The 27,539-nt window shown below is 51.9% G+C and overlaps 1 protein-coding gene across 1 annotated transcript; it reads left to right on the top strand.

Annotated features, from left to right (window-relative positions):
• NOVA2 (NOVA alternative splicing regulator 2) lies at positions 1-27,336 on the top strand. The gene is made up of 4 exons (XM_034986806.1): positions 1-105; positions 9,030-9,173; positions 14,129-14,295; positions 22,638-27,336. Exons 1-4 carry the CDS (start codon positions 21-23, stop codon positions 23,718-23,720), a joined length of 1,479 nt encoding a protein of 492 aa, XP_034842697.1. The 5' UTR covers positions 1-20; the 3' UTR covers positions 23,721-27,336.
• The last annotated feature ends 203 nt before the right edge of the window (positions 27,337-27,539 follow it).

Genomic DNA, 27,539 nt, shown 5'->3' with positions numbered 1-27,539 from the left:
CGCCGCCCCAGGCCCCCCCCATGGAGCCCGAGGCCCCGGATTCCCGCAAGAGGCCCCTCGAAACGCCCCCCGAGGTGGTCTGCACCAAGCGCAGCAACACGGGAGGTGAGAAAGGGTTGCGGCTCGGGGAGGGGGAGCGGGCAGGGGGCCTCGCCTTTCTCCATCCTCCTCCCCCCGCCGTGGCAGGTGCAAGGGCTCCGGGGCGGGGAAGGGCGCCCCTCCCTAGACCCGGGAGCTGAGAGGGGCGTTGGGGAGGGGGCCGGACCCCCTCCCCCTCTCGCCGCCGCCCGGGGCTGGGAGCTTTGTCTGCGATGAGAGGGGATGGGGGGGGGGAGGAGGTGGTAAGTGTCCTTGGGGGGCGCAAAGGATGGGGGGCGTGGGTCCCTCTGGGCGGGCGTCTCTGTGTCCTTGAGGGGTGTGTGATGTGACCCTTTCGGGCCAGGGGTGTTCCCGGGCTGGCGTGTCCTGGCGGGGGGGAGGGGAAGGAGAAGAGGAGGCCTGTGGACCTGGAGCTTCCCAGCCTCCCTCCCTGGGGATGTCCTGAGCAAGGGTTGTCCCAGAGGGAGGCATGAGTGGGCCATGGGTGAGATCGTGCGTGGGGACAAGCTGGGTGGGTGTGTTGGGTGAGATGGAGGAATGGGTGGGTGTGTAAAGCTAGGTGGGAGAATGTGTGGCTGGGAGAGGTGTGTGTGTGTTTGTGTGTATGTGCGCGTGTTGGCCCTGTAAGGCCTGGATGTGTGACATTAGGGATCATGGATATGAGAGGAAAGGTGTGTGTGTGTGTGTGTGTGTGTGTAAGAGACAGAATGAGATGAGGGGCTGGGCTGTGTGTTTGAGACCCTCAAAGGGGTCCGTGTGGCAAGGGAAAGTGTGTGCTTGTCACCCTAGAGGGGGCTGTGGCAGTGTGACACATGAGTGAGAGGGTGTGTGTGACAGGCAAGGGGGTGTGTGGGGGAAGCTGAATGGGCCAGCTCTGGGTGTGAGCCCGGAGAGGCTGTGTGGATCAAGGAAGGCAGGTCAGTGTGTGTGACACAGGGGTATCTGGGGTGGGGTGGGACCAGGAGAGGCCGGTGAGGGTATGTGACAAGAAAAGGGTGTGGGTGTGACTCCAAAGAGGCTGTGGCTGGGTGTGACACATGGAGGTGTGCGACAGTGACATCAGAGGGGGCGTGTGCAACAAGGGAAGGTGGGTGTATGACGGGAGAGCTTAGGGCTCTGTGGGTGAGCTGCACGAGGGTGTGTAACCGGGAGAGGGAAGGATGGGTGCCTGTGTGACAGGGAACAGGGAATGTGTGTATATGACACCCAAGGGGTAGGAAAAGGGAAGGGGTGTGTGTGTATATATATATATCTGTAACAAGGGGAGGGGGTGTGTGTGAAATGGTTGAGGATGTACCACTAGAGATGTGGGAGTGAGTCTGCGTGTGTGAGAGACAAGGGATCGTGTGTGTGTGTGTGTGCGTGTGAGATGTCTGAGCGTTTGACAACACAGAAGGTATGCTCGTGTAAGACAGGAGGGCCCCCACTGTGTGTGTGGCCTGAGGAGGTATGTGTACCAGAGAATAAAAGACAAGCTGGAAACTCTAGTGGGTGTCTCTCTGGCCAGGGACTCAGGAAAGAGGAAGGGATTCTCAGTCTCAGAGCCCAGCCTATTAACTCCCTGGATGGAGGGAGACCCCAGAGCAGACAAACCCCTCCCTGCTGTCACCTTGGCCAAAATCTGCTTCCTCTGGCCTTTTCCTCCGGATGGGAGAGGGATGACCTGGGGCACAGTGCATGCTCCCCATTCCACCAGGCTCTGTAGTGGGTGGGGTGGGGACCTCCCATCTCTTCCCCTCGATGGAACACAAGCCAAGTCTCATTCCTTCATTCCAGCGCCGCCCCCCCAACTCCTGTCCAGGTGGGACAGGAATCAGGGACCCCCTGGCTGCCTGTGAGAGTGTGTCCAGCAGAAATTGAAGGAAAGGGAAGTTGGGGGAGGGGTGGGAGGGAGTTTCCTGTCCTTCTTCCTGCTCCCCCCACCCCCAGCACACACATGAATATGTCCCAGCCAACTTCCTTCCCTTCTTCCTGCTCCACTGCCATTCCCAGTCCTGGAGAGAGTCGGGGACCCAGGCGGGGACCCAGGCGGTCCCTGAGCCTGACCTGGCAGCCCGGCCCTGCCCCTGCTTGGGGGGTGGGGGTCTCATCCTTCTTTTAAAGGGGCTGAGGTGCTCCAAATCTAATTGCTCTGAGCACAACCTAACAATAGAGATGCTGCCGAGGATGGTCAGGCCCAAGTACTTGGCATCTACTAGAAGTCAGGCTCTGAGATATGGGTTAATTTCCTAATACAACCCTCTGGGGGAGATGATTTGAGCTGCTTTTTCACATGAGGAAAACAGGCTCAGCAAAATGAAACCACTTGCCCAAAGTCACACAGCTCATAAGTTGGTGGAGCTGGGATCTATCCAACCCTGGGCCGTCTGGCTCCAGAGCTCATGTGTTCAGCTACTGAGCATCCTGCCTCTCTCAGCAGCGGGGAAAACTAGGATGAGCCCTTAGGGACCCTCTCCTCCAGACTCTTCCACCTCCCCTCCTGGTGACCTGTGGGGAAACTGAGGCCTGGAGCTGCAAAGGGACAGTCCTCCGTTTACAGAAACACTCAGGAGGCAGCATTGGGCAAGGATCCAGGACTTTCATCTCAAAACTGAGGGCTCCTTGCAATAATACTGTCATGACTGGGGGATGCTGGGTCAACCTCACCCCTCTCTTGAGCCTCAAGAGTCACCATCTGTCAGGTGGGAAAATCACAATAACTCCAAGGATAATAGTAATAACCACTACCAATATTATTGCTCACTGCTTTATAGGCAATATTTCATGTAATTCTCCAACACTCTATGATGTAATAATTAACCATAATAAATTATAATAATGGCTAATATCTATGGCCTGCAGTATACCAGGAAGTATTATGGAAAATGCTTGGCACAGACCAATCATGTAATCCTTCAAATTCTTTTTTTTTTTTAATTTTATTTATTTATTTGAGAGAGAGAGAATGAGAGAGAACACATGAGAGGGGATAGGGTCAGAGGGCAAAGCAGACTCCCTGCTGAGCAGGGAGCCCGATGCGGGACTCGATCCAGGGACTCCAGGATCATGACCTGAGCCGAAGGCAGTCGCTTAACCAACTGAGCCACCCAGGCGCCCATCCTTCCAATTCTTTTATGTTACCCTTCTTAACAGATGACAAACCGAGGCACAGAGAGGTTAAGTAACTTGCCCAAGGTCTGTCAGCTAATTAGAGGCAGAGTTGGGATTTGAATCCGGGAGGCTGGCTCCATTATGTGGGTAGACGCTATAGTGAACCCCATTTTTGGGTGAGGAGACCGAGGCCCAGAGGGTCGAGGGAGTCTTCTGGGGTGTCACAGCAAGCCGTGGCGGACCGGGCAGATCGAGCTCTTGCCCTCAGCGCCAGCCTGCCTACCACTCCTGCCCATTCTCGGGGGCTCAGAGAGGAGATCGTGGCTGTTCCAACTGATGTCTGGGCACTATGACTGCCAGACGCCATTGGGAGGGACACAAGGCACCTAAGGACAGGAGGACTCGGGTGAAGAAGTTGAATGGAAACTCGGGTTAGGAACTCACTCATCAGAGAGACAAACGACTATAGTCTGGGCGGATCAATACCAAACGATGCCCCCCCCCCCCCCCCACCGCCCTTGAGTACGGATGAAACTCCTAAGGTGCCCCTATCATGGCATACTCCTGACTGTATTCCCACCTCTGTCACCCCCGCATGAACAGAAACAGCAACTTCCCTCCCCACATACACACGCACATGCGCACCAGTCACCGACCACCGCCCCCCCACCCCCCACCCCTCCCCCCCGCCCTGCCTAGAGCTTCCAGCCGCCAAGTCTCGCTCCCAGCATCCTCCCTGCTTCCCATACAGACAATGTCACCAGGGTTAAGAGCCCCGAGAGTGAGCCCTTCCAGGATCCATCTCCTCACTGCCATGGGCTTGGTGTGGGACCTCAGTCTCATCTGGAAAATGGGACCTGCGAGATGTAAGCCTGGCTGGTGTGTGGGTTAAATGAGATTGTATATATGAAGGACACAGCAAAGCGTCCATACACGATACCTGTCGTTACTACTGTTATCCGTGCCTCCGACCCAGAATGTCATGGGAGGCCTGTTGCACCATCCCGCGGCGCTTCGCCCAGAGGAAATCCTACCCATCCACCTTTCTCTCACTCAGAGACAGTGTCACAGCTGGAAGACGGCATCCCACCTTGGGCATGCCGGCCCCCCCAGCTTCGGCTGGATTGCATTTCTCGCGCCAACGGGCAACACCGTCATTCACAGAGACCTCTTCACACACCTGCGGGCCCTGCCCTCCCGAGCGGTGCTGCTCCCCGCACCGCACCCCGCCCGTGTGCTCTCGTCTTCCGCCAGCCACATCCCCACACGCTCCCACGACAATGTCAACATCACACCCCTGCCGCCTCACACCTCCGCGGAACACACAAACACCTCCGTCCCCAACCCGCAAGCCAGAGCAGGTCCCAGGAGCACGGCACCCCAACTCTGGTTCCCCCTAGATCTCCTGTCACTGAAAACACCCCTACAACACCCCCCACCCCTTCAGCTCTACCTTTGTCCTTAATGACATCCCCCTACCTTTAAAACCACCTATCAGGGTCAACTCTGTGATAAAAAGTGTGGCTCTTACCACACAGCACCCCAAATCTCTTGGGTAGGTCTCCATTATTTAAGGGGTATTGGTTGCTCTTTGGAAACTCCAGAAGCATTTCTGAAGAAAGTGGGCACAACAGGGAGGTGGGGGGGGGGGACTAGAAGAGGGAGGGAATGCTAGCAGGAGGAAAACCAGCAGGAGAGAAGTGGGCATCTCTAGTTCTCCAGTCACGGTCAAGGGTAAAGGGAGCTTCCTGAACCCCAGGGGAAAAGCTAAGAGGGGGGTGGAGATAGGTGGGTGTGGAGTTCTGGAGCATTTAGATCCTATTCAGTAGAAGGAAGAACTTTTTCACAGGCAGAGACTTGGCTGTTCAAACTGGGTGGGAGCATGTGAGGTCTGGGGGCTCTGGGTTCAGCTGAGGGTATGTGTCTCCCCCCTTGCTGCAAAGCAGGCTGGGAAACAGAGGCCTGGCTTTTTCCTGGGGGACGTGGGACTCACACAGGGCGTTAAAGGTGGGGGACGAGTGCTCCCAAATGGGAAAGACATGCAGAAGATTCTGAAGAGGGTCAGAGGGGTCTGTTGGCCATAGTGGGGACTCTTGCCCTGAGTTCTGAGCTTCTGCAGGTGGGAGTCATTCTCCATAGGAGGCTGGCTTCAGGTGAAGGCTCCCAATTTACATTCATCTGATACAGGGACCCTCGAGCACCCAGAAGGTGGCTTAAGGGGGTCCATGGACAAACTTTTTTTTTTTTTTTTACCATTGTACGTTTATATTCTGTGCTCTGGAGGGGAAAACATAACCAGGCTTCAGACTCTGATTATTAGCAGTGGTTTTTAAGTGTCCTCTTTAAAGAGATGCATTTAAATTTTAAAAGTGAGTGGACTTGAAGGAAATGGACTGTCTGTTCCCTGCTGTGTCACCAGCAACTCAAACAAGGCCTGGCACAGAGTGGGTGCTCAGGGAGGATTTGTTGGAGGAAGGGAGAGAAGGGGGAGAGAAGGAAGGAAACAGTACCGAGGGGATACATCGAGGGCAAAGTCAAGAAGTGGCATGAGAGGGCGCCTGGGTGGCTCAGTTGGTTAAGCGACTGCCTTCGGCTCAGGTCATGATCCTGGAGTCCCGGGATCGAGTCCCGCATCGGGCTCCCTGCTCGGCAGGGAGTCTGCTTCTCCCTCTGACCCTCCCGGCCCTCCCCCCTCTCATGCTCTCTCTCTCTCAGTCTCTCTCTCTCTCAAATAAATAAATAAAATCTTTAAAAAAAAAAAAAGAAGTGGCATGAGAAGGAAGGGAGTCAGAGAGATGCTGGGCAGGGTCTTGCTTCCATCAGCGAGAGCTCATTCCTCCTCCCAGAAACAGAGAAAGGCCTGGGACAGCCCCTAGGGGGCAAATGATGAAGGAAGTGGGGTCTCCCCTCCTTCTCCCATCACTCAATGAAAACCTCAGACCTCAGAGGCTCATCCCCCCATTTGTAGAGCACTTACTCTGGGCCAGACGCTGTGAGAAGAACTTTCCTTGTGTTCCTGACATCAGTAATGGTCATGATGATGGTGGAGGTAATGATAGCTAACATTTCTCAAGTGCTCCACGTGCCCGAGACCGTCTTAAGTATTTTACGGTTTATCACTTAATTAATTACCATAGCCCTCTGAGGTAATGCCATCACGTCCCCATTGTGCCGGTGAGAACACTTAGGCCCCATTAGGTGAGGTGGTTTGCCCAAGGCCCCATGGTCCGTCAGGGACAAAATTCACACTCAGTCTAAGGCTGCTTCTGCTGTTGCATACAGAGATTCCTGGAGAAGGGGAAGGCAGAGGGCACAGAAAATGGGGTGGGGGTATACCCAGTTTTCTTCAGAGTAGATGAACACCTTCCACCTTCAAGAAGGAAGTTGGGGAAGAGTCCCTGGCTGGAGAGAAAATAGGGATTGAAGTCAAAGAAGGAAAAAGAGGATGGAGTCCTTTGTGAGAATGCCCTCCCCATCTTTCTGAGCCTTTCAGGGATGGAGGACTGGTCCCCCATCTCTGTGACAGGTTTAGGGACGGGGCGGGGGCAGGGAAGAGGCTGCCTCCGTGAACCCAGGGAAGAAAGTGAATTCAGGGGGGTCAGGATGATTGATGGGAAGGCACTCTGGGGGGCTAATTACCTAATAGGTTTAATGGTCTGATGAGGCAAGTTTAAGTGGATTGCCTTGGGCTCAGGACAACCCCTTCATCCTGGACCCCCTCCCCGTGCCTGCGAAGCCACATCCAGCCCCTCGCCCCTGTACCCCCATCTTAACACATCAGGGAGCCCAGAGCCTTCAATCTTAAGAGATCAGGCAGACATGGGCAGGGCTCCCGGTCCCCCCGCCCTGCCCCCACTTTTACCAGAACAGTTTCTCTTTTATCTGCTCTGTGTGTTGGAGTTTCATGTGAGACATTGAAAATAGGCTTCCTTTGCTTAAAAAGAAAAAAATTTAAAAACCACTGGGGGATGTTTTAAGACCTTAAGCTTTGGAAGCAGAGTGACCTGGCTCCTCCTTTCCTTTATCTAGTGTTTATTGCATGCCTACTGTGTGCTGGGCCATGGCATGAGTCCCTGGGACACAGGGGTGAGCTCCAGTGGACTAATGTGATACATTGCTCTGAAGGCACGAAACGAACGGGAGGGGATCCATCTCCTCCCCAGGGTTCAAAGAAAGCTTCCAAGAAGAAGCAACATTTGAGTGGGGACCTGAAGGACAAGAGGAATTCACTGGGGGAGGGGAGTTCCAAGCAAAAGGAACGTGCAAAGGCCCTGAGGTGGGTGGGAGGAGGGAACGTTTAAGGAACAAAGAGGAAGTAGGTCTGATGCACGTGGAGGAAGATGAGGGCGTGAAGCTGGAAAGAAGTGCAGGGCCAAATCACAGAGGGTTTTATGCTGAGAAGGCTCCAGAATTTCTACCCTATGAGAACTTAGGGACAACAGTTGGGTTAAAAGGTAGGAGAGGTTAAGCATGTGCCTTGAGTGCATTAACAAAGCGCTTTACACATGACCAAGAAAACTGGTCCATAACAAAGAATGGCCACAGTCCCACAAGTGACCACTGGCACCACCTCGCCACCCCTGGGTCTTGGAGACTGTCTTTGAGTGCATTGGTCTTCGGCCACCAGCATCGGAAGGTGCTAAGCAAGTGAGGGCCAAGAATGAAGCAGAATTGCATTGGAATCTCAAGCCAGTGACTTTTTTGGTGCCCTTGGGCAGCTGACCTTGGGCTGGTGCCTTCAACACTTCCATGCCTCAGTTTCCTCCCACATACAAATGGAGCTCATTATACCCCCCTCATTGGCAGTTGTAGGGAATGGTTGAGGTCAAGCTTGCAAAGCACTCATCACAGTACAGGGTCCATATTGAGTGTTGAGGGATCTTCTGGAAACCTAAGTCAGATCCCATCCCTCCTCTGCTCAGAGCCATCTCTGGTTCCCATGGTTCCCATCTCACTTGGAGTAAAAATCAAAGATCTCACCATGGCCCCACCACTACCACCACCCCTCCCAGCCCTCATCCCCTTCCACTGGTCACCTCTCTTCCTCAGCCCCAGCTACACTGGCTACCTCACCTTCCCTCGGACAACTCAGGCACAGTCCCATCCCAGGGCCTTTGCACTTGCTCTCCCACAGAGCCACATGGTTCCATTCCCACCTCCACAGCCTGGAAACAATCAGTCATAAGGGTCTAGAGCCTGGACTCTAAAGCCAGGTTGCAAAGTACTTCTTTCACAGCATCAGTGTGAAAAATTAACAGAACTAGTATTTGTGTAGTACTTGGAACAGAGTCTAGTGTATACTAGGTTCTGTAGAGGTGTTTGTTAAACAAAGGATACCACATTCTTGGGGAGGGCTTTCCTGGCCACCGGATCTGACACTGCAGCCCCTACAACCCCCCTTCCCTTCTCCTGCCCCTTTTGGTCTTCTTGGTGCTGACCGCCATCCAACATAAAACATACTGTCTGTCTCCCCCACTCTAGAAGAATGTAGCTGTGTGAGCTCTTGGCTGAATCACTGAAACTCTCTCGGCCTTATTTGCCTCATTTGCCTGTGAAATCAGGGAGTTTGTCTGTTTTCCTCACGGCTGTTTCACTAAAACAGTGCCAAGCGTGTGGCAGCAGGTGCTCAGTAACTATTCGTGGAATGAATGAATGAATGAATGAATGAGCAAGTGAATGAATAAAGATCATTATTTGTATTATTCTCCCTGCTGCTGTTCTCCTGGCCATTGCTCCTGTATGTTCCCGTGATGCCGGCGGCTTCCTTTGCCCACATTATGCCGAAGGTGAAGACCCCTTCCCCTGCCTCCCTTACCTCCCCTACCCATGTGCCCCTGCAGAGGAAGGCGAATACTTCCTGAAGGTGCTGATCCCCAGCTACGCGGCAGGCTCCATCATTGGCAAGGGCGGGCAGACCATCGTGCAGCTGCAGAAGGAGACAGGAGCCACCATCAAGCTCTCTAAGTCCAAAGACTTCTATCCGGGTGAGCCCTGGCCCAGGACTCTGCCCTTGGCCTCCTGTCCCTCCCACCTGGGCCCTGGATAAGGGGGAAGAAGGGCTGCCCTTGGGGCAGTCATAGTGATGGGGGGGCCTCCCCTCCTCCTAAGAGGACAGAGCTGCCCTCAGCCCCAGGGGCCACGCCTGAGCAGATGGGGGTGGGGGCAGGGCAAGACAATGGGCCTGCTGCATATTCATGAGCTCATTTGCATGATGTGCTGGCAGATGTGCCCCTTCCCACACACCTGCCTCTTTGGGTCAGTTGGAGTTGCTGGAGGAGGGTGGGCAGGGAGGCAGGTGTCAGGGTGTCCCTTGGGGTTGGGGGGCCGGCCAGCGTGTTGCACACTCCCCCCACAAACACACTTCTTTCCCCCCACTCTTTCCCTTTGGATTTCTCTGTTACCCCATCTTGCCCAGTTTGAGTCTCGCTGGTTTTCTCTGTCTGTGTCATTCTTCCTACGTCTCTCTCATTCTGTTTCTGACTTTCCCATCTCTTGTTCCCTGAGTCTCCATTCCCATCCACCTCTCTCCGGCTCCTCTTTTTTGCTTCTATCTCTCTGATTCCGTTTGGATGTCCCCCACCCCTTGTCCCCATCCATCTGTCCTGTCCGTCTCTGCTTTTCCTCCTCCCTCCCTCCCTGCTCTGTCCTCCCCTTCTTGTCTTCCCGCCCCTCGCCCCATCTTTTCCTTGCCCTCCACCTCTCATAATCTTGTGTTTTTCTTTCTCTTGCTCCTGAACTCTCTCTGGTCAGTCATCCACTCAACAATATTCAGGAGCACCTCAACGATCTGCTGGATTGCCCCTCTCACCCACCTCTCCCTTCATGTTTCCTTCCCAGTCTCAGCCCCCACATGTTTTTCCTTCCTTCCTCCAAACCCAGCCCCTTTTCTGCCTTTCCCCCAGCTCTCTTTCTCCCTACAACCATAACATTTCCAAGACCCCTCCACTCCCTCTCTACTGCTCCCTGCATTATCTGTCACCCCATCCATCTTCCCCTCCCAAGACCAATGCCTGGGCTTCGACATCTAAGGATGGCCCCCAGGGAAGGCCCCCAGAATTGCATCTTTGGTCCAGAGCTGATTCTAGTTCATCCTTAATCCCCTTGGATTTTTTAGGTCAAACACCAGAGCTGGAGCCCAGGGTCAGGACACATTCATATTCTCTCTCTCTCTCTCCCTCCTCCTTCCACCTGCCCTGCCTCCCATCTCACTAAGCAGCTTTGGCAAGAGGTTTAGAGAAGCGTCCAGGGAACCAGGCACAGCCCCCAACCCCACTTTCCTCTTCCACCCTGGCCCAGTTTCCCTCACATGCCCCCTAAGCTACAAGATACGGATAAGACCTCTGCTTGGGGCATTTATCCAAGGACACTTGGTTCCTTATGCCTGGATCACCTTCTGTGACATGAGACACATCCTCTCCTCCCAACTCAGTGACACACCCCATAGGCCAGGCAGCTGAGAACCCCAGAGGATGGGACAGTCATTGGCTTTCTTGGGCCAAATACTATTCAAACAAGCAACGTGAGCCAGCATCTCTCCCCAGCCCCAGACGGGCATCCAGCACCCCCCCCTCCCCCCGCCGCTGACATAGGATTTCCAGATCATATGGCTTGTGCAGCTCAGAGATTCGGGACACGGCCCCCTACATCCTAGTCCTGCCCCTAGGACTTCCCAGGACCCACAGGAACACAAGAAATGAAGATGCTACTGCTTGAAACGAAGAGTGTATTTCCTTCTGCTCCTGGCTAACTAACACCCTTTCATTCATTTATTCAACCTGCATTCTCTGAGCACCTATTCTATGGATAGAGATGAGGACACAGATCTCACAGCCCCTTTCCCTCATATATCTCACAGCCCAGTAGGGAAGGCAGACTGAACACCAGCAATGACCCAGCGTGGTCAGGGCTAGGACGGGGAAGCCGAGAGGATGGTGGCAGCCCGGACGGGGCACCTGACCCAGCCTGGGAAGGTCAGGGAGTGCTTCCTGGAGGAGGGGCCCGGAACAATAAGTAAGAGTGAGCTAGATAAAAGCAGGGAAGAGTACTCCGGAAAGATGAACTAGCATCTTCAAAGGCTGGAGGGGGAGTTTGTTCACTGTGACTGAATCATACAGAACAATGAGAAATGACAATGGTGAAACCCACAGACAGATGGACACACACACGTCGCACGCACACACACACTGCACTTGTATCTACTACATGAAACAAAAACCTACCTGACCCTTAACCCCAAGGGAGGGGCAGAGCACTAAGGGTGTCCCCTCCTTGGTACAGGAAACACCAAGCCCCAGACTCTATCCTTCCAGATCATACATGGAGAAACTGAGATCCAGAAAGAAGCAGGCAGCTGCCCAAAGCCACACACACAGACTTCCGTCCATCCACTCAAACACCGTAGTGATTCCAAACTCCTTCTGATTTTGAGCGTTTGCCTGAAGCTCTGTCCCCAGAAGAAAAGCACAGAACACACACACTTTAAAAAAAAAAATTTATTTATAACATATTGCCTTGAAGTACAAAATCTTAAGTGATTACTTAATAAATCAGTACATATTCTTTTTTACTATCAAAAATACAGTAGCAAAAATGGAGTCATCTTATGCTTTTCTCCCAACACACACAAACACACACAAGAGTCCGCACACCCCAGCTTGAGCACAGGGTAGCTCAGTGGTTAAAAGCCCAGACTCTGAACCCAGACACCTGGGTTCGAAACCCTGAATTTTCACTACTGGCTGAGTGAACTTGGACAGATCCCAAAGCTCCTCTGTGCCTCAGTGTCTTTAGCAGTAAATTGAGAATAATAATATTGCCTACCTCCTACTTGAAGTGCACAAATATATACAAAGTGCTTAGAATAGTGCCTAACACTTGGTATTTTGTAAGCACCAGCTGTCATTATTGGACACTCCTTCAGGGGCTAACCGAGCCCCCCAAAGCCCTCGTGGACCCCAGTTGGGAACCACAAAGGGTGGGAAATCCCAGCCTCCCTGAGCTGGAAGGGATCCTCGCAGAAGTGGAGAGCAGAGCCATTTCAGCCAGGCTCTCCCTAGGGCTACCCCGCCCCCCCAAGTTCCCACCCTGACCCACACCCTTTCCTATTTACACCCAGACGGAGGCAGCCTGCACGCTGACTCACCCTTGGCTCAGACCAGTCCATTGTTCTGGGGTTGGGGGCAATAAGTGAGGAACAGTGGCCCAGAGGAGAGGGAGGATATCAACTATCCAAGTGTCCCCAAGACAGTGACACCCGGACACATGGTGAGACTGGCATGCCAGGCTGAGAGATGGCCAGCGAGGGGTCAGGATGGTGGCACCATCATGCTGCGCTAGAATGCCCACAGGAGACTGGACCCTCACCCCCAAATGTCCCAGACACTCAGGCACATGAAACCTGGCGTACACTCAAGACCTTTCACAGACCCAGGAGCTAACTGGTCCCTGCAGACAGTCCCACCCAGAGAGAGAGACAGACACCCACTCCACGCACCACACATGTGCAGCTCAGCCGGGCACACACCCTGTCACACCACTGGTGACAGTAGAGCCGTCTTTGTCCGGCTGTAATGCATATACACCCAGATACACACACACACACACACACCAGTCCTCCCGTCCTACTGACACTTGAGTCTGCCTGTCGGTCTCTCTCTCACTCTTGCTCGCACTGACACACACCAATGATAGAGTCTTGTCTGTCTGTCTCCTACGCACAGGCTCACGCACATATACACACATACCACACACCAGTCATCCAAATAGTCTTTTGAACACCGAAAGGTGTCTGGTTGTCTCTTTGCTGCCAACACTCACGCTGACATCCAGTCTCAAAGTGATATTCATTCATCATACAGCCCCAGTGCTGCTTCATGAGACTCTTTGTTTCTTTCTCTCAAACTCTCCTGGACAAGCAGTTCGGTCTCACAAACAGTATATCCATAACCTTGAACATCACAGTGACACCCAAAGTCTTTCCCATGTGCAAGAGTGCACATATCTTTACTGGATTCATTGTGTCACATTGACATCTCAGTCTCTCCCACTCTTTCTCTTATACACATACACAGATAAAGATAATTTAACCAGTCCAGCCCAGGTATACACATGCATGGACACGCATGCATGCACATACACACACACACACACACACAGAGTGAGGATGCTTAGGTTAGAACCGCAGCCAAAATCTAGACAATCTCCAGCAAAGGCATCCACCTCACCCTCCTTTCTCCATCCCTGAGTCCCTACCCTTCCATGAGTTGTCTCTGCTCTCTCCTGTCCATACCCTTGCCCTCCCCCACCCTTCAGCCCTCCATCTGGTGGGTCCAGGCGGGCACTCTGGCCTCTCTTCTGTCTCCCCCATCCCCCAGCCCTTCCCCATCCTCTCCAAAAGCCCAGAGGCCTTCGCTGCAGGCTTTCAGGGGTTGCCACGGCAACGGGGCTTCGTCCCTCGTCCCCCTGGGGGTGGGCTGAGGACCCGGCCAGCCAGACCGATAAGGGGGTTCCAGTTACTGTGGCAACCGTTGCAGGCCTGAGCTCTCGGCTTCTGGGGGGGGGGGGGGGAGTGAGTGAATGGTTGCCAGAGCAACCGGGAGCCAGCAAGGACTGGGAAGAGGCAGCTGAGCCCTGTCTCCCCTGCCCAGGGCTGCTGTGGGCATCGCAAAGCACTTAAGTATCATTCTTCCATCCCCTGGGGTTGTTTTGGGGGAGGGACATGGAGTGCAGATTATAAAACAGGCATTCCACTCACTTTCCCAGCTACCCATCATGGCCTGGGAGTCCATGCCAGCTTCCCCAGGCTTACCCATGTGACCTGGGCCCAGTTAGGTCCACTTTCTAGATTTAGGTTTTTTCTTTCCATTAAATGGGGCCTGTCTCCCAGGAATCTTCCCATTCCTGTGTGATGAGGGTGCCCTCTCTCTCCCTTGCTCAACAGGAACCACAGAACGAGTATGCCTGGTACAGGGCACAGCAGAGGCCTTGAATGCTGTGCACAGCTTTATTGCTGAGAAGGTCCGAGAAATCCCACAAGCAATGACCAAGCCTGAGGTGGTCAACATCCTTCAACCCCAAACCACGATGAACCCCGACAGAGCCAAGCAGGTCAGCAGGGGCAAATACTGGGTTTCTGTAAAGCCGGTGAGGTTCGGGAGAAGACACTTCTCCCATATCACTGGATTACCGTGGGAATGGAATGGGATAACGCCGATAAGACGTTTGTCAATCAAATACATGGTAGCAGTTGTATTATTAGGGAGTCAGCCTAGGGACTCCAAACCTCTTAGAGTGGGCTTGACGCAGAGAGAGAGTGAAGGTCTGGGAGAATTTGTCCCAGCAGCCCCCCATCCCTCCTTCCTGGGATTCTCTAGACCCTCTCCTCTCCTTCCTTCCACCTCATCCCATTGTCTCCCAGAGCAACCTGCCTCCCACTTCCTGTTCTCACCGGAAGTGACTTCATTGACAATCCATCCACATCCAGAAGAGTTTAGAAATGGCCTCATACTCCCTCTCTCCATTAATTATGGTATGGGGTAAGTCACCATTTTGGAGAAATGGGTGTTTTGCTAGCGAGAGAGAGGGGGCAGGTCCCTCTCCTACACAGCCCTCTCTAGGAGGGATGGAAGGAGGGCAGCGCCTCTTGGTTGCCTCAGTTACGGGGAAGCGGTGGCGTAGGGGCGTGGCAGGGAGCGGACCAATCACTACCCTGGCCTCTCTGGTTGCCATGACCACGGTGCTCACCGGGCAGGTGGGCTTGCTGCAAAGCCCCTGGCGTGGCCCTGGATGGGTAGGAGGTGGAGGGGAGGGGAGCGGAGCTGCGCACACTCCCCGTTTTCTCTCCCCTTCCCCACTCCCATATACTTGCACACAAGATGCAGAGGGGCCAGAGCCCCTGGCAGGAGGACAGGCCACTTGTGAGGGCTCCTTATCGTCTGCCTAGAAGCAAAGACGAGAGAGAGACCCTCGGTAAAAGGAATCTGGAATTCTTGTTACCCTGAGATGGGAGAAACCATGGACCTGAGTTCCCCCAAGCTCCTGGGGAAACGGTGGGCGGAAAGCCCTGGAAGAATGCTGCCAAGCGAATTATTCCCAAAAAAGACTTCGAGCTTGGGGCTTGGAGCTTGGAGCACGGCTGCTGTCCTTGGTGCTGAAGAGGCTCTGCCAGGTCTCTCCCGAATCCCTTCCCACCAGCAGGCCACACCATTTACACGGTGGCAAGGATATTGCCTCTTCCCTCTCCTTTGGTCGCTGCCACAAAGGGCTCAGAGTTCATGAAGGGTTTGCACATGTTTCAGGGAAAATGGGGTCAGCACCATCTGTGCCTGATCCTTCCACCCCACCCCCTAATCCACAGGAACTCTGAGATAGTGGAATTGAAAGGTTATAGAACCAGGATTTTTCCTCTCCTTATTTATTACTTAGGGGGCTCTAAAGAATGAAAGATAATGGCTGAAGGCTCAGGCTCTGGAGTCAGATGTGGAGTTGAATCTTACTCTGATAACATACTTCTTTAGACCTGTGTGACCTTGAACAAGTGACTTGATTTCTCCATGCCTCATTTTTCTCATCAGCAAAATGAGATTCATTATGGCACCTACTTAAGGGCAGTGATCAGTGTTCACTGATGTTTAAAAAGGACTTAGCATGTATGCCTAATTCATAGAAAGTTCTCAAAAAATGTCAGCTGCTGATATTATTATGGGATTTTTAAGTCAGGAGACGGGTCTACTCTCTTTCTACATTGGACTTGCTGTGTTACTCTAGGTTCCTTTCCCTTCTGTAAGCCTCAGTTTCCTTTCTTTACAGTGTGGAAGCTGGGCCAAATCAGGGATTATAAATTGAAATGCCTCCAAGATTCAGCAAGGGAACATAAAGAATTGGGGACTCTGGCCTCATCAGAGAGATATAATGCCATCCCTAAAGGGGGCAGCTGCTACTCAACTCGACTCAATTCTTGCCCTTTGGGAATGTAGACAAAGTGTTGCCACATCTTACAAATTTTTCAGAAGAAGCCAGAAATATTTGACATCAACTGATTTTTAAAGGTTGGCGCAATCTTAAAACCACTATGTGGCTGTGGGCTGCCCGTGGCCTGAAGACCACCAATTTGCCACCTCTGGGCTAGACTGGTGGTTCTCAGTCCTGGCTGGTATCTGAATCATCTAGGTAGCTTAGAATGCAGATTCCTGGGTCCCAGCCCAGAGCCACTGAATCAGAATTTCTGGAGTGAAGGCTTGGGAATCTGAACACAGATTCTTGACTGGGATCAGATCCTGGCTCTATTACTTACTATCTGTGTGACCTTGAGCAAGTTTCTTAACCTCTCTTGCCTCTGCTTTCCAAGCCATAAAATTCGATAATAAAAGTGCCTGCCTATTCTTGTAGGGTTGTTGTAGAGATTAAGTGACTATATGAAAGTGTTTACCAAAGTGTCTGGCAAATGGAAAGACTGTTAGCTGTATAATTATTATTATACTATTACTATTTGCAAATCTCCACAGACTTGCAAATCACGGGGACAGATGTTCTCTGAGGTCTTTCTGGCCCTAAAACTCCTACAATTCTACGGCTCTGTAATTTCAAGATTCTCAACGTACATTATTCTAAGATTCTACTGTTCTGACTGACATCCTGGCACTCCAGGATTCTATGAAACTGCACCTGTGATCTCCCTAAGATGCTGTGGGTCTACCACCTGGGCCTATCATGAAGACAGTTAACCATTTGCCACTCCAGTCATTGACTATTCCCAATGGTTGTATGGAGTAGCTGTGGTTACGTCCATGTTGGAGGAGAGGAAATGAGGTGCAGAAAGGTGAAGGCATTTGCTCTTACCATTTCTTGGTGAACAGTTACTTCATCCTTCCTTTTTCCCTCTGAAATGCTGTATCATACTGAATACCTCTTGACTCTTAGGTCTGGTTTCATGCATTCTGTTCTATCCTCTTGACCTGTCAGACTTTTTTCTGATGATTTTTTTTAATATATAAGTTGAGGTATAATTCACATACTGTACAGTTCACCATTTTAAAGTATACCATTTAGTGGTGTTTAGTATATTCACAAAGTTGTGCATTGATCACCTAATGTAATTCCAAAACGTTTTCACCACTCCAAAAAGAAGCCCCATCCTCTTTGGCAGTCACTGTCCATTCTCCCAGCTCCCCCTCCCTGTCCCAACCACTAACCTACTTTTGGTGTTTATGGATTTGCCTATTCTGGATGTTTTATATAAATTGAATGACATAATACATGGCCTTTTGTGTCTGGCTTCTTTCCCTTAGCATACTGTTTTCAAGATTAATCTGTATTGTAACATATATCAAAACTTAATTCCTTTTTATGGCCAAATAATATTCCACTGTACGGATATACCACACTTTGTCTATCAGTCGATAGTCATTTGGGTTGTTTCTACTTTTTAGCTATTATGAAGAATGCTGCTATGAACATATGTGTGGGTATGGTTTTCAGTTCTTTGGAGTATATATCTATGGATGGAATTGGGATATGTCTAACCTTTGGAAGAATTGTCAGACTATTTTGCAAAGCAACTGTACCACAGATATGAGATTTAAATCCAGGTCTGCCCATGGAGGTAACAATGACAACAACCATTTCTTGAGTATCTACTATGAGCACATATTACCTGCACACTCACATGGCACCCTATGCTTTGCACATAGTAGGTTCTCAGCAAATGTTGCTTGTTTGAATAAATGGATGATGACATGCCCATAAGGGCCAAGCAGAAACATAACTAAGGGGCACTAGTTATGCTCAATCAAGCTCATCATTTGATGAATGATCTCAGTTAGCCTCCACAATATTCTGTGGAGGAGGGATGGATGTTATAGATGAGAAAACTGGGTCTCAAAGAGGTTAGGTCCCTTGCTCAGCATTAGTGGTGGAGCCAGGATTTCGAACCTGAGCAAGTGACTCCAGAGTCCAAAGCAGCTTTTCAGGGATTCGTACGCACAAACTGCAAACTAGTGGTCTGTTACTACATGGTAGTTCATAGACCTTTTGAAGAGGTAGCCAATAGATAAAAACTAAGGTGCTTCCCATTTTACAAATCAGAATGTCCAATTAATCTAAAAACTCTGATCAGGCTGAGTTTGTGTACTGAAATGCACAGCACCCTACCTCCCCACCTCCACACACACACACACACACACACACACCACCACCACCACCACCACCACCACCATAGGTGAGATATATCTGGTCACCTCCATCCAGTCCCATTCCTGCTTGGTCCTGTGGGCACATCACCATTCCTTTCATCCATCCATCCATCCATCCATTCACACACACTTTGCTCAACGCTTACGAGAGGCATTCCCCTAGGCACCGAGAACCAAGTAGTAAACAATACAGACAAAAATCTCTACCCTTGTAGATCTTATATTCTTTCATGGGGAAACCGAAAACAAGCAAGTGAATAAGTAAATGTCAGAGAGTGAAAAGTGCTATGATGAAAAATAAAGCAGAAAAAGAGGGGGAAAGAGTCCTGGGGCATTTTTTTCTCCTAACTTTTTATTTTGAAAATGTTGAAGAATAATACAATGAACTCCCTATACACTGCACTTAGATTCACCAATCGTTAACATTTGCTTTATCTCTTTACACACACACACACACACACACAAGCACTGGTTGGCTTTATTTGCTTGTTTGTTGGGTGGTTTGTTTGTTTTTGCTGATCCATTTGAAAATAAGTATAAACCTCATGACTCTTCACACCCAAGTTCTTCGGCATGCATCTCCCAAGACTGAAGACATGTCCTATATTGTTATGTTACTGTTATCACACCTACAAAAATTAACACCAATTCCATGCTATTAGTTAATAAAGAGTTCATATTCACATTGTCCCCAAATATCTTTTATGTCTATAAAGCATTTTTCTATCCAAGATTCAGTCAATATTCATGCATTGCATTGAGTTGTTATACCTCGTTCATCTCTTTTAATCTAGAATAGTCTACCATATATGTATTTTTTAAGATTTTATTTTATTTTTTTAAAGATTTTATTTATTTATTCATGAGAGATAGAGAGAGAGAGAGAGAGAGAGAGAGAGAAGCAGAGAGAGAAGCAGGCTCCCAAGGAGCAGGGAGCCCGATGCGGGACTCGATCCCAGGACCCTGGGATCATGACCTGAGCCGAAGGCAGACGCTTAACCGTCTGAGCCACCCAGGCGCCCGAGATTTTTTTTTTTTTTTTAAGTAATCTCTACACCCAATATGGGGCTCGAACTTACAACCCCGAGATCAAGAGTTACACACTCCACCGACTGAGCCAGCCAGGCCCCCCCTTTACTATGTATTTTGAAGGTAGAGACAACAGAATTGCTGATTGGATGTTGAGTGGGAGGAAAAGAGAGGACTCCTAAGTCTTGAGCCTGAGAAGTGAAAGGGTGCACCTTCCACATACTGAAATGAGGAAGACCGTGGTAGAAACACATTTGAGCAGATGAGGAGTTCCACTTTGGATTTTAAGTTTGCAGTGTCCATTCGACATCATTCTAGAGATTTGAGGTTAGCAGCTGGATACAAGTCTGGAGGTGTCTGTGCTAAGGACATAAAATAAGCAAATAAACAAGCCTTGATAATTGGGGTGATAAGGCCTCTCTAAGGGGGTGCATTTGTGCAAAGACCTGAATGATGAGAGAGGTGAGCCTCCTTTTCTGGGTAGGAGCATTCTAAGTGAGGGCATAGCGGGTGCAAAGGCCCTGAGTCTGCACCAAGCTTGTGACTTGAAGGAACAGCAGGGAGTTAGTACGCCTGCCATGAAGTCAGCAAGAGGGAGGGAGGGAAAAGTTGCAGTCAGATCAACAAAGAACAGAGCAAGTAGAGCAGTGGTTCTCAGGCTTGTCAAACCCCATGTCCTCTTTCTCCTACAAATATTTTCCCAGCCCGCTTACCTCTGAAATTACACACACACACACACACACACTCATTTCAGTACATGGAAAATGCATATAATGTAGATGTATTAAAAGCATGCAGTTCAAAGTTCACCCATCAAAAGCATGCAGTTCAAAGTTTTTATTATATTCAGAATTGTGCATCCATGCCCACAATCAATTTTAGAACATTTCATTTCCTCAGAAAGAAATCTTGATCCCCTTAGCTATCACTCCTCAATCCCCACAGCTCAGCACCACCCCCCAGCCCTAAGCCACCACTAATCTACTTTCTGTCTCTATAGATTTCCCTGTTCTGAACATCCATATAAATGGAATCCTACAATATGTGGTCTTTGGTGTCTGGCTTCATTCACATAGCGTGTTTTCCAGCTTTATCCATGTTGTAGCCTGGATCAGTACTTTGTTCATTTAAATTGATTGCCAAGGAAAATTTCATTGTACTTATGTACATTTTCTTTATCCCGTAAGACTTTTTTACATAAAGGAAAAATAAAAGGAAGGTGATGGGTTATAAAATGAGATGAATTTTAATATGTAAACATTACATATTACTACAGTAGAAGTAATGAAATAGTCAGCTGCTCACACCTCACATAGCCTGAGAGAGACAGTGATAAACACAGTGAGATGTAAATAAGACACGTGGCATTACTTCTGTTTTCATGGGGTTTTTTTTGGGGGGGTAAGTGATGAACCACTCTTGGTAAAGCTCAGAACAAAACAAAGTAAAATCGTCCCTTCATTGACCAATTAGTTGCATTCCTGGAAATTTCAGCAGATCTTAAACACGTGGGAAAAAGAAAATACTAGGTACTTAATATGGACCGTCGGGTTCAGGTCTGGGCTCTGAGATTTATAAACAGACTTTTCGCCAACATGAATGTCCAGGGAGTCACTTAAAAGTCATACGGGACCCGGACAGTTCTCCTCGGTTTGACGTTGTGAATAACCGAGTCTCAGGTTGTGGGGTGCCAACATCCAAGGCCCTGCCCCACTGCATGCCTGCATCTGCCCCCCCCAGTCGTCATGACAACTAAAAGTGCTCTCACAAATTTCCCAAACACCCCTGGTGTCTGGCTCAGGGGCGAGAGGAGAGGCAGGGGCTTCAAAGGGTGGAACCCACAGGTCTGAGAGGACGTGGGAAGAACTGAGCAACAGGAACCTATGTGTAGAAGTGCTCTTGGGTATGTGAAAGGAGACTTCTGGTTTTGAAATCTCCCCTTCCCCCACCCCCAGAACTAAGATGGATCGGATTTGCAGGGGCAAAGGATGGGCCTTTCTGCACTGGAGAAGGGGACGGCTGTATTTAAGTGCCCGATTGTCTCCGATGTAAGGTTTTTTGTTTTGTTTTGTTTTTTAAAGATTTTTATTTATTTATTTGACAGAGAGAGACACAGTGAGAGAGGGAACACAAGCAGGGGGAGTGGGAGAGGGAGAAGCAGGCTCCCCGATGAGCTGGGAGCCCGATGTGGGGCTCGATCCCAGGACCCTGGGATCATGACCTGAGCTGAAGGCAGTCGCTTAACCAACTGAGCCACCCAGGCGCCCACGATGTAAGGTTTTTTTATCTTCATTTTACAGATAGGACAACTTCATTAGGTTGCTAGGGCAGACCGGGTAGCTTAAGCAACAGAAATTCATTTTCTCACAGTTCCGGAGGCTAGAAGTCTGAGATCTGGGGCAGGGTTGGTTTCTTCCGAGGCCTCTCTCCTGGGCTTGGAGATGGTCGTCCCCTCCGCAGTCACACGCAGTCTTTCCTGGGTGTGCCTGTGTCCTAATCTCTTCTTCTTATAAGGACACCAGTCCTACTGGATTAGGGCCCACCCCAATGACCTCACTGAAGCTTCATTGCCTCTAAAGACCCTCTCTCCAAATACAGTCATATCCTGATGTACTGGGGGTTAGGACTTCAACATCTGAACGGCGGGGGCAACAATTTGGCCCATAGCAAAAAGAGGTTAAGCGCCATGACCTTGCCATAGGGCGGGAAACACGACGGAGCAGGAATCCAAGAGGCTGGATTACAACTCCTCCACAATCTGGGTAGCCTTGGGGCCAGTCCCTTGTAGGCCTCAAGTGGCTCCTCTGTAAAGTGAGACTTAATGACCCCTTTTTCTGGGGCTGCGAGTCAGAGTGTTTAATGATCTAGAAGGCGTGAGCACCAAAGCAAGCTGGGAGCACCCGCTGTCCTGGAGGGCACCCACTGGGTCAGCCATTAAGCCTTTAAGGTGCTGGATGGAAGGGAAATCCCAGGGGTCCCAGGGGCAGGGGACAGGGTGGCTGAGAGCCTACTGCGAGGACATGGAGTACTGGCTCTTTTTTTTTTTAACCAACCAATGTGGAAGGAAGTATGTCACCATTTTGAACAAGCAGTAGGACCATACCGGTGTATATCAAGGGGCGCAGCGGGCCCGATTTGGGGACACGGGAGAGCAGGGCCGCCTGGAGACTAGTGTTACCGTTCAGTCTCCACCCACCATCCTAAAGCCCCTCCCTCTCGCCCCACACGCAGGCCAAGCTGATCGTCCCCAACAGCACGGCGGGCCTGATCATCGGCAAGGGGGGCGCCACAGTGAAAGCCGTGATGGAACAGTCGGGTGCCTGGGTGCAGCTGTCCCAGAAGCCAGAGGGCATCAACCTTCAGGAGCGGGTGGTGACCGTCAGCGGCGAGCCGGAGCAGGTGCACAAGGCCGTGAGCGCCATCGTGCAGAAGGTACAGGAAGACCCCCAGAGCAGCAGCTGCCTCAACATCAGCTACGCCAACGTGGCCGGCCCCGTGGCCAACTCCAACCCCACCGGCTCGCCGTACGCCAGCCCCGCCGACGTGCTGCCCGCCGCTGCCGCCGCCTCGGCCGCTGCCGCCTCCGGCCTGCTGGGCCCCGCGGGGCTGGCGGGCGTGGGCGCCTTCCCGGCCGCGCTGCCTGCCTTCTCAGGCACCGACCTGCTGGCCATCAGCACGGCGCTTAACACGTTGGCCAGTTACGGCTACAACACCAACTCCCTCGGCCTGGGCCTCAACTCGGCCGCCGCCTCCGGGGTCCTGGCCGCCGTGGCCGCTGGTGCGAACCCCGCCGCCGCCGCCGCCGCCAACCTCCTGGCGTCCTACGCGGGGGAGGCGGGGGCCGGGCCCGCCGGAGGGGCCGCCCCGCCGCCGCCGCCGCCCCCCGGAGCCCTGGGGTCCTTCGCCTTGGCCGCAGCCGCCAACGGCTACCTCGGGGCCGGCGCGGGCGGCGGCGCGGGCGGCGGGGGTGGCCCGCTGGTGGCCGCCGCAGCTGCCGCCGGGGCCGCCGGGGGCTTCCTGACGGCGGAGAAGTTGGCCGCTGAGAGTGCCAAGGAGCTGGTGGAGATCGCGGTGCCTGAGAACCTGGTGGGGGCCATCCTGGGCAAAGGGGGCAAGACGTTGGTGGAGTACCAGGAGCTGACAGGCGCGCGCATCCAGATCTCCAAGAAGGGAGAGTTCCTGCCTGGCACGCGGAACCGGCGGGTCACCATCACGGGCAGCCCGGCGGCCACGCAAGCCGCTCAATACCTCATCAGCCAGCGGGTCACCTACGAGCAGGGAGTGAGGGCCTCAAACCCCCAGAAAGTGGGATGAGGCCTGTGGTGTGTGCTCCCACCCCTCCTCCCGGCCCCTTCTCCTCCTCTTCCTTCTCCTCCCCTCCCCCACCCCCACCCCCACCCCCACCTCCTGACCTCAGCTCGGGGGTCGTCCTGCTCCTCCTGGGATGGGGCTGGGGTAAGCCTGACTGCACCCTCCCCTCCTTCTGGTAGTCATAGGCAGGATTGAGGGATGGCTGGGGATGGGGCCCAGAAGCTCCCTCCCCGGCTCTGAACTGACCCTTCTTCCTTCCTCCCTGTGCTTGACTGGGCCTGACCCTCCACTCCCAGGGCCCGGGTCTGTGTGATATCTGTATATATTGCATTTTGTTGATTTTAATAGAAAACAAAGCGTTATTTTCTCTTTCTTTCCCTCCTTTTTTTTTTCTTTTTTCTTTTTTTTCTTTTATTTTTTCCTTTTATTATTTTTCTTTTCTTTTCTTTTCTTTCTTTTTTTTTTTTTTTTTGGTAAGGATTTTTTTCCCCCTTTGTAAGTTTTTGTTTCCATATGGGAGGAGGGGAGGGAGCCTCTGGGCCACCTAGAATGAGGGGCCTCCCCCAAACAACACCCCACCTCTCCTGCTTTCAGTTCCAGATCTGAGAGAAGGGATGGGAGTAGAGGTAGCCGAGGAGTCTGAGCTGAAATGGGGTATTTGGAGCAGGGACCCCAGAGTTCCCAGATTTTCTCAGCGACTCTACCCCTACTGGAGCTGCCCCTCCTAGGTGGGACTGTTCACTGTTTTGTTGTCAGGTCGTATGGGGGGGGGGGGGTGCAGTGCTGCTGGGAATGAGGCCAGCTCTAGGATTGGTCCAGTCCTGTGGGCAAGACTCTTGTGAGAAGCTGGAACAGCTTCCTGTGGCATCTTCTGTGGTTTTACCTAGAGTAATGGGAATGAAGGTCCCTGTTGGGATGTCCCTCTCAAGAGTCAAGTACTCTCTGAGGTGCTGCTGGGACTCCTTCTGATGTCACAGGAAGTAGTTCCCCAGAGGTGACTTCCTGTGATGATAGGACAGACAGGTACTTCCTATGATGTCTCAGTGGGCCTTCCTTGAAGGTTACTTCAGCAACATCATGGGGGCATGTACTTCCTGTGGTATCTCCAGGTTATTTCCTGTGACGTCATTGGGATGGAGCATGCACTTCCTGAATTGGGCCATGGCCAGTCACTGACACTCTTTCTCCGCCCGCACCCCTCTTTGGTGGGTCTTGGCCTGGGGGTCTGCCTAGGAGGAGAATAAGGGGTGGGACTTGGAGCATATCTGGAGGACTCTAAGGAAAAAGACCCAATATTGTCAGGGTCATCTCTATCCAAATACACCAAGTCTGTGAACCTGGCAGGGAGGGGTGGGAGATGGAGCTAGTGAAAACTGTTAAAGACCCCCATTCCCACCCCCGCCTTTTGTGTGCATGCTTGTGTCTGCGTGGCTTTGTTCCATTGAGTCTGGTGAGCCAAATGTGTGGTGGCTCTGTCAGGCCATCATGACCCAGTGTAGAGTTCAGTGAGCCACGGTAGGGTCCCTTGAGCCTGAGTGCTTCGTGTGGTCTAGTAGATTAGATTGGCTTGTGGTTTCCAGCAAGCTGGAGTACTTTGGTAGTATTGGAGGGATCAGAATGTTTTGGTGCTCTTGCCATGGGCCCTGAGGAGCTAGAATATTCTGATGGAGTCTGCCAAGCCAGACAGCCCGGAGAGTTGGTTTGGGAGTGGCTCCCTGAGCACTGTGACTGTGGTCAGCTCTAAGGCCTTGTTGGCAGGCTGAGATTTCAGGGCCTGACAACCCTATGGACTTAGGATAGCTGAGACCCACCTCTCCCCTCATCCATCTCCCCCTCCCCCTTGGAGACCACCTCCACTTCCTCCAACCCAAAGCAGGGCCCCCAATGCCCTGGTTCCATCATCAGCATCTCTGGGGGAGGGGCACCCCATGCCCACCCTCTCCCCCATTTGTCCCCCTCCTAGGTCTTCCAGACCCTTCTCTACTCCATGGCTTTGGGGGAATCAGGCCTCCTCATCTCTCTCCCACAAAGGGAGAGAAGAAAAGCCAGAGACAATTCCCACCCCTAAAGCCTGGGAGACCCCTGCCCTTGCTAGAGAGCCACCCCCAAATCAAAATGTGAAAATCCCTAGAAAGCAATAGCCTTCAAGGTACCTTGCACTGAATTTCCCACCCCGGCCCTTCCACCTGATGGGAGGCTGTAGCTTGGGCACTAGGGTGACTTTTTCCATGCCCTCTCCATCTCCAGGGTGGGGGGCAGGCCCCATTTCCCCATCCCCCATCTCCCATCGCTGCTGCCCCCACCCTTAATCTCCAGACTGAACCCAGATGGAGATTCGAGTGCCAAAACAATTCTTGATGTAACTTTGTACATATCTTCTGCGGGGGGGGGGGGGAGGGGGCCGGGCTCTTGGGGTTGGAGGTGGAAGTGGCCCTGTGGGCCACTGCGCCCCTCTGCCTCTCAGAAGACCCTATGGTATTTCACAGTATCTCCACCCACAGTGGGTATTGCAGTGTCTAGCTGGAATATGCCCCCTACAGCCCCCCACCCCAGGCCTTCATGAAGAGGGGAAGGAGCCAGGGAGAGGTAAAACGGTCTGGAAGTGGGGAGGTGGGATTTGAACGCACTCATTTGCATATCATTTGCATCCTCAGCTGCCCTGGTCTGTCAGATGCTTTCTATAGCCCCTTTCATGGGAGTCTGGGTCCCCGTCAGTGGGACCCAGTACTCCTCTCACACAGACACGTCTCTGGAGGCTGGGCCTCCCGAAAAGTGTTCCCTTGGGGTATCTGTGTGACTACCCCCTCCCTATTCACATCTCTCGGGGACCCCCTACCCCACCAGCCAGGGCTATCTGAAAGGTAGTTTGCTAGCTCAGTGAGCTAGTTCACTCACCAGGTTGGTGAGTGGAGAGCCACACACCTTTCCCCGTTTTTACCCTAGGAAATTCACTCTACCATCTTCCCCATCCCTTGAAAGTCTCTTCTGCATTCTGACCTCAATCTTTCGTGCTGCAGTATGTCCAGAGGGGACACAGATGTGGGGTCAGGGATGGGGATCATTGAAAAACCCACCGCCTCTCCCCCCCCTTCCCTGTTAGCCAATCAGATCTCAGAGACTCTGAGTGGCCTCCTTGCACCCTGCTCTTCGGCACCCAGTAGGTGCTTAATAAGTGTTTGCTGCATTGACTTGTCTCCCTGTTCTTTCCCATTTGCCCTCCAGCTCCCAACATCTTCTTCCAGAGTCTCCCTCCCTCTCTTTCTCTCTTCTTCTTTCTCTGGCTCCCTATGGCTTTCTACTTTCTCTCCTTGTGGCTCCCATTGTTACCTGTCCTGTCTCTATCTTTGTCTGTCTTTTTCTCTCTTCTCACTCCTCTTAACTCTCTTTCCTCCCCCACCTTCCCACTGATTAAAAAAAAAGTGCCAAACTTCCTTGGAACTGAGCCGCTCTGGGGGGGAAGGAACCTCAGATAGAGGGGAGGAAATGGGACCATCTCTCTCTGAGGAGGCCCCTAAGAGGCATTGAAAAAGTCTGTGGACACTTAGCTAAATTGGGTCCCCCTTCCTCACCCCTCCCACCCTGAGTTTTTCTTAGAATCTTTGTAAGAAAAAAAAAAAAAGACAGAAAAAAACTCCCCTTCAGCGAATCCCTAACCTTTTGGATTCCCCAAATTCCACCAGCCGGGGAGAACCCCACTTGCCTCCTTCGGGCAAATCTGTAGAAATTGCGTGGGGGGAGAGACAAGCTCAGCCCCTCTTCTGCTGGCCCCAGGGATTGGTGCCAGCTGGATTCCAGAGAAGGACCTCAAAGCACTTATGAGAA

Source organism: Mirounga leonina, unplaced genomic scaffold (assembly GCF_011800145.1).
Source record: "Mirounga leonina isolate KUSES-001 unplaced genomic scaffold, KU_Mleo_1.0 Mir_376, whole genome shotgun sequence".
NCBI lineage: Eukaryota > Metazoa > Chordata > Mammalia > Carnivora > Phocidae > Mirounga > Mirounga leonina.
This window is presented reverse-complemented; position numbering and strand designations above follow the sequence as displayed.